General features: G+C 41.6%; 2 protein-coding genes and 1 pseudogene across 2 annotated transcripts; all 3 read left to right on the forward strand.

The window, feature by feature from the left end:
• The first annotated feature begins 871 nt into the window (after positions 1-871).
• Positions 872-3,900, forward strand: LOC104440145 (G-type lectin S-receptor-like serine/threonine-protein kinase At2g19130). The gene is given in 2 exon segments (XM_039302472.1): positions 872-1,635; positions 1,637-3,900. Coding segments are annotated over 2 exon segments (2,475 nt in total). The 5' UTR covers positions 872-1,189; the 3' UTR covers positions 3,666-3,900.
• Positions 3,901-6,903: 3,003 nt separating this feature from the next.
• Positions 6,904-13,621, forward strand: LOC120286567 (G-type lectin S-receptor-like serine/threonine-protein kinase At2g19130). Its single transcript, XM_039298844.1, has 3 exons — positions 6,904-6,974; positions 7,594-7,813; positions 12,695-13,621. The coding sequence occupies exons 1-3, from the start codon at positions 6,904-6,906 to the stop codon at positions 13,619-13,621; spliced, it is 1,218 nt and encodes a 405-aa protein (XP_039154778.1).
• Positions 13,622-18,209: 4,588 nt separating this feature from the next.
• LOC120292144 lies at positions 18,210-20,819 on the forward strand (annotated as a pseudogene).

Below are 20,819 nucleotides of genomic sequence, written 5' to 3' on the forward strand. Positions count from 1 at the left end.
CCCTAAACTTTTGTTTTGTAACACCAAAAACCTCAAACTTATAGTCAAGTCACACATCTACCCCAAAATTTGGTGTTGTAGAAAAATGTCTTAGGTATTTTGTGTCACAAAAGAAAAGTTTGGGGTTTTTTATGTCATAAAAAAAGTTTGGAATAAATGTGTGACACTACAACATTTTGAGATAAATTTGTCACGTATGTAAAAGTTTAGGATTTTTGATATTACAAAAAAAAAGTTTGGGGTAAATATTTCACAATAGTCATAATTTAAGGTTTTTGGTGGCTTTTTCCATACTTTTAAATAGTAGAGAGATGCTTTAAAAAAAGTAGAGGGGATTTTGATTTTCTGGCAAAAATATAAGGGCCACCGGTAAATCTAATCCCATAAAGAAAGTGGCATATGTATAGGAATTGATAAAACAGTAAAAAATTATAATGGACACAGTGCCAAGTACCAATCGCTCCAAGTCCAACTAGAGAGGTCTCTTCACACCAACATCTATGGCCAGGACAAAGTCTATAAGGTTTTTCCAGTAAAGGCAGCGACCATGATGTTACGTATATATGAATTGGGGGAATGAATCAACGCGTCGCTCTAGAGTTTAGTCCCTCAACGAACAGGTCAACTTAGCATGGGTGGAACGAGCACATTTTGTTGAAGATACTGACCTCAAGTCTACCTTAGACAAGAGTACGGACCACAAGAATATTGGACAATGCTATATGAAAATCAAACCTTGTTGGTCCAGCTTTTCAAATATATGAATGACTTTGACACTTGGATTTGTCCCTTTGTTGTTGACTAATGCTGGTAAAACTATGTTTGAAGTCCTGCTTGATCATTCAAATGTCTGATGTCGAGTTTGAGTGTTCACCGCTCAAATTCATTGCATGTTATTCTAGTGTATGACGAGGACATGTCCAAGTTGCACCACTAGGGTCTTCTTCACACTGAGATATGCCCATCCTTATCCACTAGTATGATGCCTGCTTAGATGCTTCTATCTACGTACTCGATGACAATGCACTAGTCTCAATTGAAGTTTCTACACGACACTTTGCGCGTTTATTGACCCGTTCTTCTTTGAGATCTCTTACCTCGCCCTTGCTCCGAGCACAAACAGGTATATATACTTTTCCTTGTGAATTTGTTTCTACACTTGTCCGCTCGAACCCTATATGGTACAGCCATGGATAGCAAAAACAGTAGTCCGTGGTCGTTCATACTCCCAATTTTCTTGCTTTGCTCATCTCTGTACACCCACCTCTGTCTTGGCACAGACAAGCTCGATGCGAATCGATCTATATCTGGTAATCAAACCTTAACCTCATCGGGTGGCAACTTTACGCTTGGCTTCTTCTCGCCGGGTAACTCCACGTACTCCTACATAGGCATCTGGTACAACAAAATCAGCGTGCAAACCGTCGTCTGGGTCGCCAACCGAGACAACCCTGTCACTGACAGGCACTCCACTGGACTGAAGGTCTCAGGTGGCAATCTTGTGATTGTTAACAACTCCGAAGTCCCTGTTTGGTCCACGAATCTGACTGCTTCTTCATCTGGATCGAGCTCCATGGTGGCGGTTCTTGAGGACGACGGCAACTTCGCTCTCAAAGCGGCGCCGAATTCTTCTGTGACTCTGGCAGAGCTTTGATTACCCGACGCACACGTGGCTTCCCGGCGCCAAATTAGGGATCGACAAGCGCAAAAACACAAGTCAGCGCTTGACATCATGGAAGAACGCCGAGGACCCTTCGACAGGTTTGTTCTCTCTCAATCTCCAGCCATTCGGTGAGTACTACATATGGTGGAATAGGTCTAAGCATTACTGGACTAGTGGGACGTGGGACAATCAGACGAAAATTTTCTCTTTGGTCCCTGAAATGAGAGCGAACTATATTTATGAGTTCAAATATGTGGACAATGAGAACGAGAGCTACTTCACCTATTCAATCAAAAGCTCCTTCAACACCATATCAAGGTTTGTGATGGACCTTTCTGGGCAGATCAAGCAGGAGTCCTGGTTGCCTTCCCAGGCGTGGACCATGTTCTGGTCTAAGCCCTCGCAACAATGCGATGTGTATAGACTTTGTGGGCCTTTCAGTGTTTGCAGCGAGCAGAGCGAAGTTTTGTGCAACTGCTTGCCGCGATTTAGCATAAGCTCTCCAGTGAATTGGAATCGGAGGGATTGGTCTGGTGGTTGCAAGAGGAATTCGAACTTAAATTGTGCAGCGAATGCAGAGAAAGACCGTTTCTGGCCTATGTCTAACATGAAATTGCATGATGCTCCTCAATCTTTAGTTGCAGAGAGCGATCAGGAATGCCGAACTGCTTGTTTGAGCAATTGCTCTTGCACGGGTTATGCTTTTGAAAATAATGCCTGCTCAATCTGGATTGGGGATCTCTTCAATGTGGAACAGCTCAAACAAGGCACTACCCCTGGAACGAGTTTCTATGTTCGGCTTGCTGCCTCCGACATTAAGGATCCCAGCAAGAAGAGTAAAGTAACTGCAATAGTGGCAGGGTCTGTTAGTGCCGCGGTAGCGATATTAGCCATTGTCTCGTTTGCCATTTGGAGATGGAGGAGAGGGGCAACTGTAACAACAAAAGAAGTGGAGGGTTCACTGATAGCCTTTGCATACCGGGACTTGCAAGTAGCAACAAAGAATTTCTCAGAGAAGTTGGGTGGGGGTGGGTTCGGTTCAGTTTTCAAAGGAACATTACCTGATTCAAGTCACATAGCGGTCAAGAAGCTTGAAAGCATAAGCCAAGGTGAGAAGCAATTCCGAATGGAAGTAAGCACAATCGGCACCATCCAGCATGTGAATCTTGTCAGGCTTCGCGGATTCTGCTCTGAAGGTGACAAGAGGCTGTTGGTCTATGATTTCATGCCAAATGGTTCCTTAGACTATCATCTCTTTCATAGAAAGGACTCGAAGGCCTTGGATTGGAAAACGAGGTACCAAATTGCTTTGGGAACGGCTCGAGGTCTGGCTTATCTCCATGAGAAGTGCAGAGATTGCATCATACATTGCGACATCAAGCCAGAGAACATCCTTCTAGATGCTGAATTCTGTCCAGAAGTGGCAGATTTTGGCTTGGCAAAGCTTGTTGGCCGAGATTTCAGCAGGGTGTTGACAACCATGAGAGGCACAAGAGGGTATCTTGCGCCAGAGTGGATCTCTGGAGTGGCCATAACAGTAAAAGCTGATGTTTATAGCTATGGGATGATGCTTTTTGAGTTTGTGTCGGGAAGGAGGAACTTAGAGCTATCGGAAAATGGGGCCATCGAGTTCTTCCCAACATGGGCTGCTAGCAAGATAGCTGAAGGAGGTGATCTGCTTGATCTTTTGGACCCAGACTTGGAGAAAAACGCTGATACTGAAGAGCTAAATAGGATATGCAGAGTTGCTTGCTGGTGTGTCCAAGATGAGGAAACTCACAGGCCATCGATGGGGCAGGTTGTTCAAGTACTCGAGGGGTTGTTGGATGTGAACCTGCCCAGGATATCGAGAGCCCTTCAACTGCTTCTTGGTAATCAGGAGCATGTAGTTTTCTTCACTGAGTCGTCATCATCGGACCAGAATTCCCAGACGAATAGTAATACCTCAACTTCTTCCTTGCAGAACCCAAATAGTTCATCTTCGACGAAGTCCGAGTCTTGAGGATGATAAGATAAATACTTAGTACAAGAAGTGCTTCAGTTAGATAGTGCATATGCTCCTCTGTTTTTTCTGTAGTCAAGAGCGAATCTCAGCATTTGGGGATTGGCTTTCTTGGGGCTTTTCCCCCTAGCTATTTATGTTGCACGTAGATACAAGCAAGCTTGGAATAAGTGCGCGGCCAGACCAGTTGTAAAGATTCTTCATTCTATATAATGATCTGTTGTCTGCTTTTTGAGATCCCAGGTGAGATCGGTAGTTAGCATCGAAAACTGTCATCTCCACGAGCCCGAGAGGGAGAGAGTGCGAGCGAGAGAAGGGGAGAAGGCACCCAGATCTGCGAGTTGCAGGGAGAAAAAAGGCTCGGACGCCGTCGACGGCCCACCGGACCACCCACCCGACGCTGCATCCCCTGTTGCAGTGAGCTAGGGTTGTCCGCCTTTGTTTGTTTGTTTGTTTGTGCATGCTGGGGTCGTCGGGACAGGACTCGCAGCCGCCGGCTTCACGCGAGTTCAGGCCCCCGACCGTCCGTAGTCCGCCTCCCCGCCGGTCCCCGTTGTTCGCCTGTTCGGAGCCCTGTCGCGATCCCGAGCCTGAAGGGCTCCGCCTTGTCCTCCTCAACTGGTGCCCGCCAGGCGTTCGCTGGAAATCTCAGGCGAGCGTCGTATCTGCAGTGACCGGCGGTGACGGATGGCGATAGGCGACGGTATCGGCTGCAACGGCCGGCCGGCGGAGGCCCGAGCTCGGACCGAGACGAGCTCGGCCGCCTCCGCCGCAGATCGTCAAATCTCGAGGGCTCCCGCGGCGACGGAGAAGATGGGTTGAAATCGGGCGGATCCGGGTCGTCGATCGGGTAGGTTGTTTAGGATTCGGGTCGCGGTTACTGAGTCGGGTCGGACCCAAGTCGTCGTTCGGGTAGGGTTCCGCCTGGGTTGGGTTTGTACGTGTGGGCGGGGTAGCCTTTTGGCTGTAGTTTTTTTTTTTAAATGAAAACGGGCCGAATAGTTTGGGCTTTTATGTTCTAAGAAAAGAAAAATCCCTGGCCGGGCCTGCGTTGCAGGCCGTCCGGTCTTGGGTGGACGACCCGGTCGTTTCTTAATATATTATTATAATACTATTTTAATAAAATAAGAATAAATTAATAAATTATTTTCAGAAAATTAAAAAAAAAACCAAAATATCCTATATATTACACAATTTCCCAAAAAATCAGAAAAAGCCAAAAAATGATTAATATCTTCAAAAAAACCAAAAAATCCAATAATCCGTTCTATGTTCAAAAATAAAAAAAAGACCAACAATGTGTTTTTCCTCCACACATGGAAATTCCCTCGAAAATCCAAAAAGTCTTAGGGTTTAAACAATATTAGGTATTGGAAAAGAATTAGTGATTAGGGTTTAAATAAGATTAGGTATCAGAGAAGGCATTAGTGATTAACTAGTGTAAATTAAGTTCTCGAACCTAATTTCTCTGATTGCACAGGGGTGAATATTCCTCCCGATAATTCGCTTGAAATTCTAATTGACCCATCCCGAATTGATTAGTGTCGACTACATTTTAAAATTAACTTATAGGCAAGAAATATCAAACCATTAAGTCATGAATTGGTAATCTTAGGAGAGCCCGGGCTAAGCGTAATAGACCTAGTCAAACCATTAGCTTCCGTAGGCACCCGCACATAACCGGGCACTGAAAAAAGAGGTCACGACAGTGCTTCCATTCATTTGTTTATTGCTTACCCTTTAATATTTGTGACACTGCTTTAAAAGTTTTGTAAAACCAAATTCGTTATGTCAATGTTGCTCGTTAAAAATCTCCACTTTGTTCAGGAATTTATTGAATTCTCATTTCAATCAAGTTGATCCAAACAGTATTTTCAATTGCAACGGGAAATTTTTTTGGAAGGCCTAGCTTTGATTTTCAGTTCATAATCCATCCATATCAAGGCTACTCCAGTGGGCCTTTGCGGCACCATAATCCCCTTAGTTTTTCCAAGCTTCCCTTCATTTGTTTTTCCTTTCTACCATTGCCACTTTTTCTTTTCCTTTTTCCTGTAACAATTCTTAAATACTTTCGATCTGACGTATTGTTTCACTTTTCTTTGCTGCAGTTATTTTACTCTGATTGTGGATCCTTCTCTACTGCTAGAGGTGCTATTAAGATGTCTTTAACTTCCTTAAGCAATAAAAAAAAAAGGGTGCAATTTGCTTATATCTTTATTTAGTGGTGTTTCTGAAAAAGGGTGGGCAAATATCTTTGAGAAATGCAAATACCTTTAGGTTGAAAGGGTTTTTCAAAATGCAAATAATATTTGGTAAATTATAATTTTAAAGTGTATTGCAAAACAATTTTAACTTAAATACAATTTGGTAAAAACTACATTTTGCATATGACTTTTATTGATTTTTTTTTAAATCTAGCTACCGATGGCTTTATCTAGCTGCCACCAGCCTCGCTTGAGGTCGTGCAACCTCAGGCAACACCTGGGGTTCGCGACCTAGGTGGCCGTATGGGTCGTGACACTTAGGTTTGTGCAGCCCAAATAGCTACCTAGGTCGTGAACTCCCGGCAATCATCACCTGAGTCATGTGAACCTAGGCAACCATCACCTGGTTCACGCAAATCGAGGCGACCACCTCCTTAGGTCGCATGACCTCAGACAATGGCCGTGACCCTCAAGCAGTCGGTTGCCAAGGTCGAACGACCCCTCAAGCAATGGTCGCCAACGCAGGCAACTCCTTGGTCGATGGTCGTTGGCCTCCATTTGTTTCCTCGAAGAAGATGAACAGTACCCGTGAGACTTGTATTCCAAAGATGCAATTTCCCAAAGTACCTCTGAAACTACTTTGGTTAAAGCCCCTTAGAGCCATTTGAAGATACAATTGTATCTTGCCAAAGTCGTCCAAAAAATTGAACTAAACACGTTTACGTTTGGCCAAATCCCTTTAGAGTCCAAAAGCCCCTTCCAAATACCGAACCAAATGGGCCCATAGACTATCTCTCCCTCCCTCCCTCCCTCCTTCCTGTAGGTTCTTCTTCATTTTATTATGAAAACAAAAACCCACAAAAACTATTATTTGTACCGACTCACGACTAGCAATTGAGTAGTTATGAGCTATGAGCTCCGTGGCTCATGACTCGAGTGAATGAAAACGTTGCACGATTAAAGCTCATGTGGCAACGCCACAAGCTCAAAGATCAAGTAGCCATGGCTCAAGCTTTGCAGCTCAAATAGACATCATGGCTACGGCCATCTGTGAGCTTGAGCATGAATGGCCATGGCCAATGCTAGCTGAGAGTTGGAGCCCACGGTAATGGCGGGTCATAATGGAGCTCTCTCTCAATTGTCATTTTTTCTTTTTATGTTTATGTTGTCTAATTCAGCACCTATGTGGTGTCATGCTATGTAAGCATAATATAGCACGATACATGTGTTCCAACATCCACGTTAGTAAAATTTGATTGGTAAGAGAAAAAGGTACAGCAGAAAGATTAACTGTGACACTTTCTATGTAAGTAAATGAGCTTTGAGGAAAAAAAGAGAGAAATAAAAGAAGAGGGTTTGAAAAGTCAACAAAAGAAGTTGAAGGAGAAGAGTGGAAGCTTCGGCTGTTTTTAAAGAGAAGAGAGAGGGACTGCTTGGGTAGAAACGAAATAGGGAAAAGGAAGAAAAAAAAAAGGAGGATAGAAAAGAAAAGAAGGGAGAAAGAGGAAAGGAGGAAGGGAAAATTTTTGGCGCGTCACGACCCGGAAGCCTCACCAAGCCGACTTAACCCCATTTTGAGGATAATGCCTGCTCAATCTGGATCGGGGATCTCTTCAATGTGGAACAGCTCAAACAAGGCACCACCCCTGGAATGAGTTTCTATGTCCGACTTGCTGCCTCCGAAATTAAGGATCCCAGCAAGAAGAGTAATGTAACTGCAACAGTGGCAGAACTGTTGGTGCCGCGGTAGCGATATTAGCCATTGTCTCGTTTGTCGTTTGGAGATGGAGGAGAGGGGCAACTGTAACAACAAAAGTAGTGGAGGGTTCACTGATAGCCTTTGCATACCGGGACTTGCAAGTAGCAACAAAGAATTTCTCAGAGAAGTTGGGTGGGGGTGGGTTTGGTTCAGTTTTCAAAGGAACATTACCTGATTCAAGTCACATAGTGTTGGCCTGAGATCTTAAGAAAGGAGATTTGTTAATTCTATTTTTATTCTGGTTGCTTGTTTCCTTAGTTGTGGCAACCTTTTATGTACATATGATTGAACAATGGCAGATGCTCAATACAACAACAACAAAAAGAAAAAGAAAAAAAAAGAGAGACCGAAAGCTTTGTCCGAGGACGTAGGCACATTGCCGAACCTCGTAACCTTTGTGTCTTTGTGTGAAGTTTTGTTTTTTTCTTCATGGTATCAGAGCGGGTTATGACCCTGATTATTTGAAGAACTCGCCTCATCCTCTGTGTTGTTTTTTGTTGAGCACCATGACAATTTCAGAATTAGAATCTGGAAAACTTCCCGACAAAGGTGCAAGTTCTGAATCAGCGAAGGCTGTGGTGCATGAGGTAAACAACCAACGTCTTACATCTATTTTGCTGAATGGAAGGAATTTCTCCCATGGTCACGAGCATTGACCATTGCGCTTGGAGGCCGATCGAGGCTTGGACATATTACTAGGCAAACTAAAGCCCCTGATGAAAGTCATCCAAATTTTGAAGAATGGCAAGCGAGCGATCATGGCGTTATGACTTGGATCTTCAACTCAATGTAGCCTAAAATCTATGAGATTTTTGCTTATTTAGATTCGGCCAAAACATTGTGGGATTCGTTGTCTGAGATGTATGGTCAAGCCAATAATGCATCTTGAATCTTTGAGCTTCAACAAGGTCTTGCTACCTCTAGGCAAGGTGCAAATCAATCATTCACGGAACATCTAGGGAACATAAAAAAACAGTGGGATGAATTCCGTCAATACAGACCTGCAACCCAGAACGTGCGTGACTATGTGCAAAGGGAAGAGCAAGATAGAATTTTGTATCTCTTGGCAAGCCTAAGGCCGGAGTTTGAAGACACCAAACGTGACATTCTTATGAGGCCGCAATTGCCGTCCTTTAATACCGTTTGCTCCATAATACAAAGTGAAGAAACAAGGAGGAGAGTCATGCATTCTGACTCGATTGTGGCACCATCAGCAGGATCATCGGAACACTCTGCAAAAGCTATTAGTTCTAAAGCTGGGCAAAGTGATGGTGGTACTCGATTTGTCAAAGGGAAAGGAAAGAAGCCCCTTCGTTTCCATTGCGATCATTGTGATCGAGATGGGCATTCTAAGGAACGATGTTGGATTCTACATCCTTAGCTGCGTCCAAATAGGGACAAAGGTCCGGACGCTAAGACAACAATTCCAGGGAATACCATAGACTTCCAATCCAAGTTGGAGTCTCTAGCGCTGCAGGTTCAGCAACTACTTCAGACACATGGTTCGGGTCCCTCTAGCATTGAATCCGTAAATTTGGCCAAGACTTTTGGTAATATTAGTGCACTTTCTGTTGAGTCTAGAAATTGATTTATTGTTGATTCTGGTGCCACATATCATATGTGTAGTTCCCCACATATTCTATCTAATACTGTTTCTAGCTCTTTGTATCCACCGATCATAGTAGCCAACGGAGTGCAGGTACCAACCCAAGGTATTGGGCAACTGAATGTGCTTTCGAAGAAAAATGAGGCTTTATTGATTCCAGGATTATCTTCTAATTTAATATCTGTGAGCAAATGTGCTAAACAGTGGAATTGTAATGTCATTTTTACTCCACATAAGGTGTTGTTCCAGGATCGCAATAACAGGAGGATGATTGGTGAAGGACAACTTCGAGATGGGCTGTACACCTTAGATTTGCATGGTGAAGCGTTGGTGGCTAGGAAGGGGAATGTGGATACCTCTCGTCTATGGCATTGGCGCATGGGTCATCCTTCAGATCGGGTGTTGCAGTCCTTAAACATGTCTTTGACTCATGATTCTAGTAGTTGTGATCCTTGTCACTTTGCTAAGCAACATAGGTTGCCTTTCCCTAAACATTTGCATAAATCAACTGAATTGTTTGCTTTGGTACATTCAGACATTTGAGGATATTCTCCTATTAATTCTAGAGAGGGTTTTCGGTATTTTGTTACCTTTATTGATGATAAATTGAGAGCTACCTGGCTTTACCTTCTTAAGTACAAAAGTGAAGTGCTTACTGTTTTCCAGGATTTTTGCAATATGGTGAGTAATCAATTTAATACTTCCGTGAAGGTTCTTCGTACCAACAATTGTACCGAATACACCAATCATATATTTAAGGTATTTTTACGAAGCAAGGGTATTATTCACAAGACAACATGTGTGGGTACTCCACAACAGAATGGAATAGCTGAAAGAAAAAATCGTCACCTACTAGAAGTCACCCGGGCCTTGTTATTCTCTGCGAATTTGTCTAAATCCTATTGGGCAGATGCAGTTATGACTAGCTGTTATTTAATTAATAGACTCCCTAGTCAAATATTAGGGTATATAACTCCTATGGAAGTGTTGTATGGGCGAAAATTTGATATGTCTCACTTGAGGATTTTTGGGTGTGTCTGCTATGTTCACTCTCAAACTGGAGGAAAGCTAGATCCTCGTGCCAAGAAATGTGTGTTTGTTGGTTATTCATCTGTCAAGAAATGCTACAAGTGTTATGACCCTTACACAAAGCATATCTATATTTCTCGGGATGTTGTATTTGATGAAACTCATATGTTTTTTTCCTAACAAGAGCCACATTCAGGGGGAGTGCACAGATTATTATAAGAAGTTTTCCTATGAATGTGCTCCTATTCCTATGGATGTTAATGGGACCGGTGAAGCCAAAGTCAACAATGGGGGTGTCAAAGCCAACAATGGGAGCTGTGCTTCGGGTCACGAATATGCAGATCAAGAAAATTCAGAAGTAGATCGAGAGATTGAGGCAACTGTTGTTCCAGAAGCTGAACCTAGAATTGCCACTGACGGGCTGATAGATGAAAGGGTAGCGGATGTAATCCCGTTACGAAGATCATCTTGTGTCACTAGACCCTCAACTCGACTTCAAGATTTTACTACTTATTATTCAATTCAACATCCCATTCAAGAATTTATTGGATATGACAAATTATCTCACAATTTTTTTAGTTTCTTATCTGCTATTGAAGAACAACAGGAACATCACAATTATGAGGAAGCAAGGGAAAAAGCCATTTGGGTTAATGCAATGAAGGATAAACTTCATGCCTTAGATTGAAATCATACTTGGGAACTTGTACAACTTCCAAGAGGGAAGAAGACAGTTGGTTGCCGATGGATCTATAAGATCAAATATAATAGTGATGGATCAGTTGAAAGGTATAAAGCAAGGCTGGTTGCAAAAGGATACACTCAAACATATGGTATAGACTACAAAGAGACATTTGCACTTGTGGTTAAAATGAACACTGTGCGTGTTCTTATGTCAGTAGCTGTTAACTGTGGATGGTCCTTGTTCCAAATGGATGTAAAGAACGCATTCCTTCATGGAGATTTGGAGGAGGAGGTTTATATGGATCTTCCTCCTAGTCACCCCTTGCATAATAAAGACGGAATTGTTTGTAGGTTGAAGAAGGCCATATATGGTCTCAAGCAATCACCTAGAGCTTGGTATGGTAAACTAAGTGCTGCACTCATCAAAATTGGATTCAAAAGAGGGACAACAGACTCGTCAATGTTCACCAAGGCTGACGACAAAGGTATAGTTGTTGTACTTGTTTATGTTGATGATATTGTGATTACAGGTAGCAATCAACCTGGAATCAAAGCACTTAAGCGGCATTTAAGCAAGGAATTTGATATCAAAGACCTTGGCAAATTGAGGTATTTTTTGGGTATTGAGGTGGCAAGATCTCACAAAGGATTATTTTTATCTCAGAGAAAATATGTCATGGATTTGCTGAAAGAGACTGGGAAGTTGGGAGTTAGACCGGCCAACATTCCTATGGAGTATAATAGTAAGTTCATTTCAGATGACACTCCATTACATGATGTTGGGCAGTTTCAGTGACTTGTTGGACGGTTTATTTATCTGACTATCACAAGACCTGACATAGCATATATTGTTAGTTACATAAGTCAATTTATGCAGAAACCAACTCGAGGGCATATGGAGCTAATAAATCATTTACTACGATATTTGAAGGCCACACTTGGGAAGGGAATTTTAATGAAAAATAATGATCACACAGAGCTTGTTGGCTACACTGATGCAGATTTTGGGCCGGGAACCCTATAGACAGAAAATCTACTACAGGGTTTTGTACTTTTGTGGGAGGAAACATTGTCACTTGGAAAAGCACAAAATAAACGGCGGTTGCTCGTTAGAGCGTAGAGGCAGAATATCGGGCCATGGCTACTACTACTAGTGAAATTGTGTGGTTGAGACTTCTACTTCAAGAATTGGGTTGCAATTGCATGACCAAGCCTACAAAGTTATTTTGTGATAATCAGGCTGCAACTCATATAGCTTCAAACCCAGTGTTTCATGAGAGGACCAAACACATAGAGGTGGATTGCCACTTTGTGAGAGAAAAGGTGCAAGACAAGACGATTGAGACTCCGTACATTCGCAGTGAGGGTCAACTGGTCAATGTTTTTACCAAAGCGTTACCCAAGGGAGTATTTCAAGAAATGACAAGCAAGTTGACCTCCGACGAGGTCTTCGGCCCAACTTGAGGGGGAGTATTGGCGTGATTTTCTCTCATATCTTAAGAAAGGAGATTTGTTAATATTGTATTCCTATAATTCTGGGATCTCTTCCTTTTTCTGTTTTTATTCCGGTTGCTTGTTTCCTTAGTTGTGGCAACCTTTTATGTACATATGGTTGAACAATGGCAGAGCTCAATACAACAACAACAACAAAAAAAGAGAGAGACTGAAAGCTTTGTCCGAGGACGTAGGCACATTGCCGAACCTCGTAACTTTTGTGTCTTTGTGTGAAGTTTTGTTTTTTCTTCACATAGCGGTCAAGAAGCTTGAAAGCATAAGCCAAGGTGAGAAGCAGTTTCAAATGGAAGTAAGCACAATCGGCACTATCCAGCATGTGAATCTTGTTAGGCTTCGCGGATTCTGCTCTAAAGGTGACAAGAGGCTGTTGGTCTACGATTTCATGCCAAATGGTTCCTTAGGCTATCATCTCTTTCATAGAAATGATTCGAAGACTTTGGATTGGAAAACGAGGTACCAAATTGCTTTGGGAACAGCTCAAGGTCTGGCTTATCTCCATGAGAAGTGCAAAGATTGCATCATACATTGTGACATCAAGCCAGAGAACATCCTTCTAGATGCTGAATTCTGTCCAAAAGTGGCAGATTTTGGCCTGGCAAAGCTTGTTGGCCGAGATTTCAGCAGGGTGTTGATGACCATGAGAGGCGCAAGAGGGTATCTTGCACCAGAGTGGATCTCTGGAGTGGCCATAACAGTAAAAGCTGATGTTTATAGCTATGGGATGATGCTTTTTGAGTTTGTGTCAGGAAGGAGGAACTTAGAGCTATCGGAAAATGGGGCCATCGAGTTCTTCCCAACATGGGCTGCTAGCAAGATAGCTAAAGGAGGTGACCTGCTTGATCTTTTGGACCCAGACTTGGAGAAAAACGTTGATACTGAAGAGCTAAATAGGATATGCAGAGTTGCTTGCTGGTGTGTCCAAGATGAGGAAACTCACAGGCCATCGATGGGGCTGGTTGTTCAAGTACTCGAGGGGTTGTTGGATGTGAACCTGCCCAGGATACCGAGAGCCCTTCAACTGCTTCTTGATAATCAGGAGCATGTAGTTTTCTTCACTGAGTCGTCATCATCGAACCAGAATTCCCAGATGAGGAGTAACACCTCAACTGCTTCCCTGCAGAAGCAAAATAGTTCATCTTCAACAAAGTCCAAGTCTTGAGGATGATAAGATAAGAGCTTAGTACAAGAAGTGCTTCAGTTAGTGCATATACTCTTCTGCTTTTTCTGTAGTCAACAAAGAATCTCAGCATTTGGGGATTGGCTTTCTTGGGGTTTTTTTTACTGGCTATTTTTGTTACATATAAATACAAGCGAGCTTGGATGACCGGTTGTAAAGACCCTTCGCTTTGTGTAATGATCTGTTCTCTGCTTTTTGAGATCCAAGGTGATATTGGTAATTAGCATCAAAAACATTCTGATAATTTTGGCACTGGAATTAGGATCTAACGTATTCGTATCTCCTAGCTTGGATCCCAGCTGGTGTCTCACATGGTTCTCAAGTCTGCCCCCATCGCATGCAAAGCAAGCTGTAAGGCTTGGCATTTCTAAGTAATAACTCCTTTTGCTACTTGCTTGGTTTATATAATGAGTCATGGTATGAAAACCACCCTTGAAACTACGGCTTGCTAGGACCGGAATATTAGATCATGATAATTTCCAACTGATCTATGTATTACTAGCAGATCCTATTGTTGGAGCTGTAGGATGTTAATGCCCGCTCCATTTTTCACATAGCATTTATATCTCTTCTAAAGTTAAGAGTTTTTTTTAATCACCTCATCGATTTATGTTTTGAATATGAGTACTCGAACCTTTCGGCAAAACTGATTTATAAAGTGATGGATGAGACTTCTGTTGGGTGCTCTTACCTGCTTTATAAGTTCTGTAAAACCAAATTCAGTATCTCAATGTTACTAGTTAAAAATCTTTATTGTTTGTTCTAGTGGGAAATTGGTTGAGGTTCTCATTTCAATTAGGTTGATCCAAACAGTATTTTCCATTGCAGTGGGGATTAAATGCAAGTCCAAGTCCACTTTAATTTATCGTTGAAGAAGCCTGTTTTGGAAGGCCTAGCTTTTATTTTCAGTTCATAATCTATTCATATCAAGGCTAATCTTGTTCGGCCTTCGCAGTACCATAATCCCCACTTTTTCCAAGCTTCCCCTCTTTTGGTTTTTCTTTTTGCCATTACACCCTTTTTTCTTTTCCTTGCTCCTATACACAATTCTTTAAATACTTTCATATGATGTGTTGTTTCACTTTTCTTGCGGCAATTATTTTACTCGTATCATTGATCCTTCTCAGGTGGGGAAAAATACCAAAAAAGTCATAAATATATTGTATTGGTACCAATTTAATGTTAAAATTTTTCACATTAGTACTAATTCGATCAATCCGGTTAATTTTGACTAGTTAGTGTTGATGTGCATGTCGGCTAAAATTGGGCTGATGAACTGAATTGGCACCAATGTAAAAAAATTTAGGATTGAATTGGTCTAATTAAAAGATTTAGAATTGAATTGATACCAATGCAATATGTTTATGACTTTTTTGATACTTTTCCCTTCTCAGGTGCTAGAGGTGCTATTATAATGTCTTAACTTCCTTTAGCAATAAAAAGACAGTGTAATCTGCTTAAATCTTTATTTAGTTGTGCGTCTACAAAAATCAACCCTATTTATGATCATTTATGTTAAAATTATATCTCGAATTTAAATTCGTGAAAGAAATCCAACTAGAGATGAATTGTAAGAAACTAGGTCAATTAAGGAAAATCCTAAAGCTGAATATTTGTGGACGTCGGTAATGAAAATCTAGATTTCATATTTGGCGTCAGAGTCCAAAATCAGATTTGGACCTTAAGTTGCTGATTCGCTAACTCCAACAAAAGGCCAGAACTTGTAGATTACGAAAATCAATTTCCGCATGGGAGTCGGTCAACACAACAACCAAACAAGAAAGATCGGGGTTGGACTGGGTTTCCTTCTTCAATCGGTCAACTTGGCTATTATATACGGAATAACACCTTGCAAAATCCAAAATTGACATATTTATAACGAATTTACCAAAATCTAATTTAATCCAAATTTGTACACCTACGATAAATTCACCTTAAATAAATTTTTTAACCATAAAAAATCTCAAACTAGCACATCCATCACAAATAGAAAGTAAAACCCCAAACTGATACAACATTAATTGCTAAATGTCATTCAATTCAACAATTTGATGATAAAATTTGAAAGAAATTAATGGAGAGTAAATTTGTTACAAGTATATCAAAGTTTTAGATAATTAAGAGTATTTGAGTGTTCTAATTTTCATTGAATTACTTGATCTAGAGTGGAATTCTTTGCTGCTCTCTCCATGGACATATGTCACATCGACAGAATCATTTAAATTTGGTGTCCAATTTATTTTCTCATTTTGTCTATTTTATTGTTCAATCAGTTAGATTCCACAATAATTTAAAAGATCAAGGCATTGATAAACGGTCTCTCTACTTTTGCTCAACAATCAAAGTCATTCTTCTAATTTCTTTTAAGGAAAAAAATCACAAAAACTTTAAATTTTGTCGATTGTGATATATTTACACTAAATTATTTTTGGTGACACCAAAAACTCCAAATTTATACAAATGTGACACATTTACACTAAATTTTTTCTATAACACCATTTTTTTGGGGTTAATATGTCACATCATACAACTTTGAAGTTTTAGGTGGCACATTATATAAGTTTAGAGTAAATATGCAATATAAGTATGAATTTGGAGTTTTTGGTGTCATAAAATAAGTTGGGATAATATATCACTCTAAATATAATTTAGAGTTTTCGGTGATTTTACATTTCTTTTGATTTGAAACCGTTCTTGCACTTAAGTGCCATTGGCCGTCCCTGTGTTGGAACACTAATAGCTATTTTCTGATGTGAATTTTTATTTTATTTGTTGAGGATTTTTCTTTCTTTCTCCAAATGTAGGCTGTCTCTCTCCTTTTTAGGTTCTTCATTTTACGAAAACAAAAACCCACAAAATATATTGCCTATACTAATGCAAAAACACTATTATTTGTATCAACTCACGATAAGCAATTGAGTAGCTATGGACCGTGAGCTCTGTGGCTCATGACTTGAGCAGATATGACTGCTACAAGATCAAAGCTCATGCGGCAACACCACGAGCTCAAAGATTAAGTAGCCATGGCTCAAGCTTTGTGGCTCAAATAGACATCGTGGCCATGGCCATCTGCGAGCTTGAGCTTGAATAGCCATGGCCAATGCTAACTTAGAGTTGGAAGGTGGGTCATAATGGATTTCTCTTGTAATTGTGCCCTTTTTTTTTAATTTTTTATGTTGCCTAATTTAGCACCTGTTTTTCCTAAAATAATTATATGAGCGGAGTACCACACAATAGGTATGCTGGCATCTTGTTCATAGAAATTGAATGGCAAAGAATAACGGAATGATTAGTGGTGATACTTCTAAGGGAAAAAAGCCACAAAAAAAATCTCAAACTTGATCAACTGTGACACATTTATTCCAATTTTTTTTTTTTTTGTAACATAAAAAATCTCAAACTCATACATGTGTAGTAATACATTTACCAAAAAAAAAAAAATTCGACACCAAAAAACCCAAACTTATACTTTTGTGACACCAAAACCCTAAACTTTTGTTTTGTAATACCAAAAACCCCAGACTTATGGTCAAGTCACACATCTATCCCAAAAATTTGGTGTCATAGAAAAAAGTTTGAGATATTTGATGTCACAAAAGAAAAGTTCGAGGTTTTTTATGTCACAAAACAAAAGTGTAGAGTAAATGTGTGACACTGCAATATTTTGAGATAAATGTGTCACATAAGTAAAAGTTTGGGATTTTTAATATTACAAAAAAAAAGTTTGGGGTAAATATTTCACAATGGTCATAGTTTAAGGTTTTTGGTGACTTTTACCATATTTTTAAATAGTAGAGAGATGCTTTAAAAAAAGTAGAGGGGATTTTGATTTTCGGGCAAAAATATAAGGGCCACCAGTAAATCTAATCCCATAAAGAAAGTGGCATATGTATAGGAATTGATAAAACAGTAAAATATTATAATGGACACAGCACCAAGTACCATCGCTCCAAGTCCAACCAGAGAGGCCTCTTCACGCCAACATGTATGGCCACGACAAAGTCTATAAGGTTTTTCTAGTAAAGGCACACAACCATGATGTTACATATATATGAATTGGGGAAAAAAATCAACACGTCACTCTAGAGTTTTGTATCTCGACAAACAGGTCAGCTCAGCATGCATGAACAATAACATTTTGTTGAAGATACTGGCCTCAAGTCTACCTTAGACGAGTAGGGACCATAAAAATATTGGACAATGCTACATGAAAATCAAACCATGTCGATCCAGCTTTTCAAATTTATGAATGACCTTGACACTTGGATTTGTTCCTTTGTTGTTGATTGATGCTGGTAAAACTATGTTTAAAGTCCAGCTTGATCACTCAAATGTCTGATGTTGAGTTTGAGTGTTCTCATTGCATGTTATTCCGGTGTATGACAAGGACATGTCCAAGTTGCACCACTAGCGTCTTCTTCACTCTGGGATATGCTCATCCTTGTCCACTGGTATGATGCCTGCTTAAATGCTTCTATCTAGGTACTCCATGACAATGCGCTAGTCTCAGTTGAAGTTTCCCCACGGCACTTTGCGCATTTCTTGACCCGTTCTTCTTTGAGATCTCTTTCCTCACCCTTGCTCCGAGCACAAACGAGTATATATACTTTTCCCTGTGAATCTTGTTTCTACACATGTCCGCTCGAACCCTATATGGTACAGCCATGGATAGCAAAAACAGTAGTCTGTGGTCGTTCATACTCCCAATTTTCTTGCTTTGCTCATCTCTGTACACCCACCTCTGTCTTGGCACAGACAAGCTCGATGCGAATCGATCTATATCTGGTGATCAAATCTTAACCTCCTCGGGTGGCCACTTTACACTTGGCTTCTTCTCGCCGGGTAACTCCACGTACTCCTACATAGGCATCTGGTACAACAAAATCAGCGTGCAAACCGTCGTCTGGGTCGCCAACCGAGACAACCCTATCACTGACAGGCAATCCACTGAGCTGAAGGTCTCGGGTGGCAATCTTGTGATTGTTAACAACTCCGAAGTCCCCGTTTGGTCCACGAATCTGACTGCTTCTTCATCTGGATCGAGCTCCATGGTGGCGGTTCTTGAGGACGACGGCAACTTCGCTCTCAAAGCGGCTCCGACTTCTTCCGTGACTCTGTGGCAGAGCTTCGATTACCCAACGCACACGTGGCTTCCCGGTGCCAAATTAGGGATCGACAAGCGCAAAAACAGGAGTCAGCTCTTGACATCATGGAAGAATGCTGAGGACCCTTCGACAGGTTTGTTCTCTTTCGGTCTCCAGCCATCCAGTGAGTACTACGTAAGGTGGAATAAGTCTGAGCATTACTGCAGCAGTGGGGCGTGGGACAATCAGACGAAAAGTTTCTCTTGGGTCCCTGAAATGAGATTGAACTATATTTATGATTTCAAGTATGTGGACAATGAGAACGAGAGCTACTTCACCTATTCAATCAAAAGCTCCTTCAACACCATATCAAGGTGTGTGATGGACCTTTCTGGGCAGGTCAAGATGGTGTCCTGGTTGCCTTCCTAGGTGTGGACCTTGTTCTGGTCTCAGCCCCCGCAACAATGCAAGATGTATAGACTTTGTGGGCCTTTCAGTGTTTGCAGCGAGCAGAGCGAAGATTCGTGCAGCTGCTTGCAGGGATTTAGCATAAGCTCTCCAATGGATTGGAATCGGAGTGATTGGTCTGGTGGTTGCAAGAGGAATTCGAACTTAAATTGTGCAGCGAATGCGGAGAAAGACCATTTCTGGCCTATGTCTAACATGGAATTGCATGATGCTCCCCAATCTTTAGTTGCAGGGAGCGATCTGGAATGCCAAACTGCTTGTTTAAGCAATTGCTCTTGCACGGCTTATGCTTTTGAGGATAATGCCTGCTCAATCTGGATTGGGGATCTCTTCAATGTGGAACAGCTCAAACAAGGCATTACCCCTGGAAGGAGTTTCTATGTCCGGCTTGCTGCCTCCGAAATTAAGGATCCCAGCAAGAAGAGTAATGTAACCGCAACAGTGGCAGGGTCTGTTGGTGCCGCGGTAGCGATATTAGCCACTGTCTCGTTCGCCGTTTGGAGATGGAGGAGAGGGGCAACTGTAACAACAAAAATAGTGGAGGGTTCACCGATAGCCTTTGCATACCGGGAGTTGCAAGTAGCAACAAAGAATTTCTCAGAGAAGTTGGGTGGGGGTGGGTTCGGTTCAGTTTTCAAAGGAACATTACCTGATTCAAGTCACATAGCGGTCAAGAAGCTTGAAAGCATAAGCCAAGGTGAGAAGCAATTCCGAACGGAAGTAAGCACAATCGGCACTATCCAGCACGTGAATCTTGTCAGGCTTCGTGGATTCTGCTTTGAAGGTGACAAGAGGCTGTTGGTCTACGATTTCATGCCAAATGGTTCCTTAGGCTATCATCTCTTTCATAGAAAGGACTCAAAGACCTTGGATTGGAAAACGAGGTACCAAATTGCTTTGGGAATAGCTCGAGGTCTGGCTTATCTCCATGAGAAGTGCAGAGATTGCATCATACATTGTGACATCAAGCCAGAGAACATCCTTCTAGATGCTGAATTCTGTCCAAAAGTGGCAGATTTTGGCCTGGCAAAGCTTGTTGGCCGAGATTTCAGCAGGGTGTTGACAACCATGAGAGGCACAAGAGGGTATCTTGTGCCGGAGTGGATCTCTGGAGTGGCCATAACAGTAAAAGCTGATGTTTATAGCTATGGGATGATGCTTTTTGAGTTTGTGTCGGGAAGGAGGAACTTAGAGCTATCAGAAAATGGGGCCATCGAGTTCTTTCCAACATGGGCTGCTAGCAAGATAGCTGAAGGAGGTGACCTGCTTGATCTTTTGGACCCAGACTTGGAGAAAAACGCTGATACTGAAGAGCTAAATAGGATATGCAGAGTTGCTTGCTGGTGTGTCCAAGATGAGGATACTCACAGGCCAACGATGGGGCTGGTTGTTCAAGTACTCGAGGGGTTGTTGGATGTGAACCTGCCCAGGATACCGAGAGCCCTTCAACTGCTTCTTGATAATCAGGATCATGTAGTTTTCTTCACTGAGTCGTCATCATCGAACCAGAATTCCCAGATGAGGAGTAATACCTCAACTGCTTCCTTGCAGAACCCAAATAGTTCATCTTCGATGAAGTCCGAGTCTTGAGGATGATAAGATAAATGCTTAGTACAAGAAGCGCTTCA

This window comes from Eucalyptus grandis, chromosome 1 (genome assembly GCF_016545825.1).
Source record: "Eucalyptus grandis isolate ANBG69807.140 chromosome 1, ASM1654582v1, whole genome shotgun sequence".
NCBI lineage: Eukaryota > Viridiplantae > Streptophyta > Magnoliopsida > Myrtales > Myrtaceae > Eucalyptus > Eucalyptus grandis.

Excerpts from the sequence above, each read along its gene's own strand:
- LOC120286567 (XM_039298844.1), top strand. The coding sequence starts at position 6,904 with ATGGCTACGGCCATCTGTGAGCTTGAGCATGAATGGCCATGGCCAATG. Across the intron at positions 6,975-7,593 it reads GCTGAGAGTTGGAGCCCACG|TGGCAGAACTGTTGGTGCCG; the intron begins GTAATGGCGGGT and ends TAACTGCAACAG. Across the intron at positions 7,814-12,694 it reads CATTACCTGATTCAAGTCAC|ATAGCGGTCAAGAAGCTTGA; the intron begins ATAGTGTTGGCC and ends TTTTTTCTTCAC.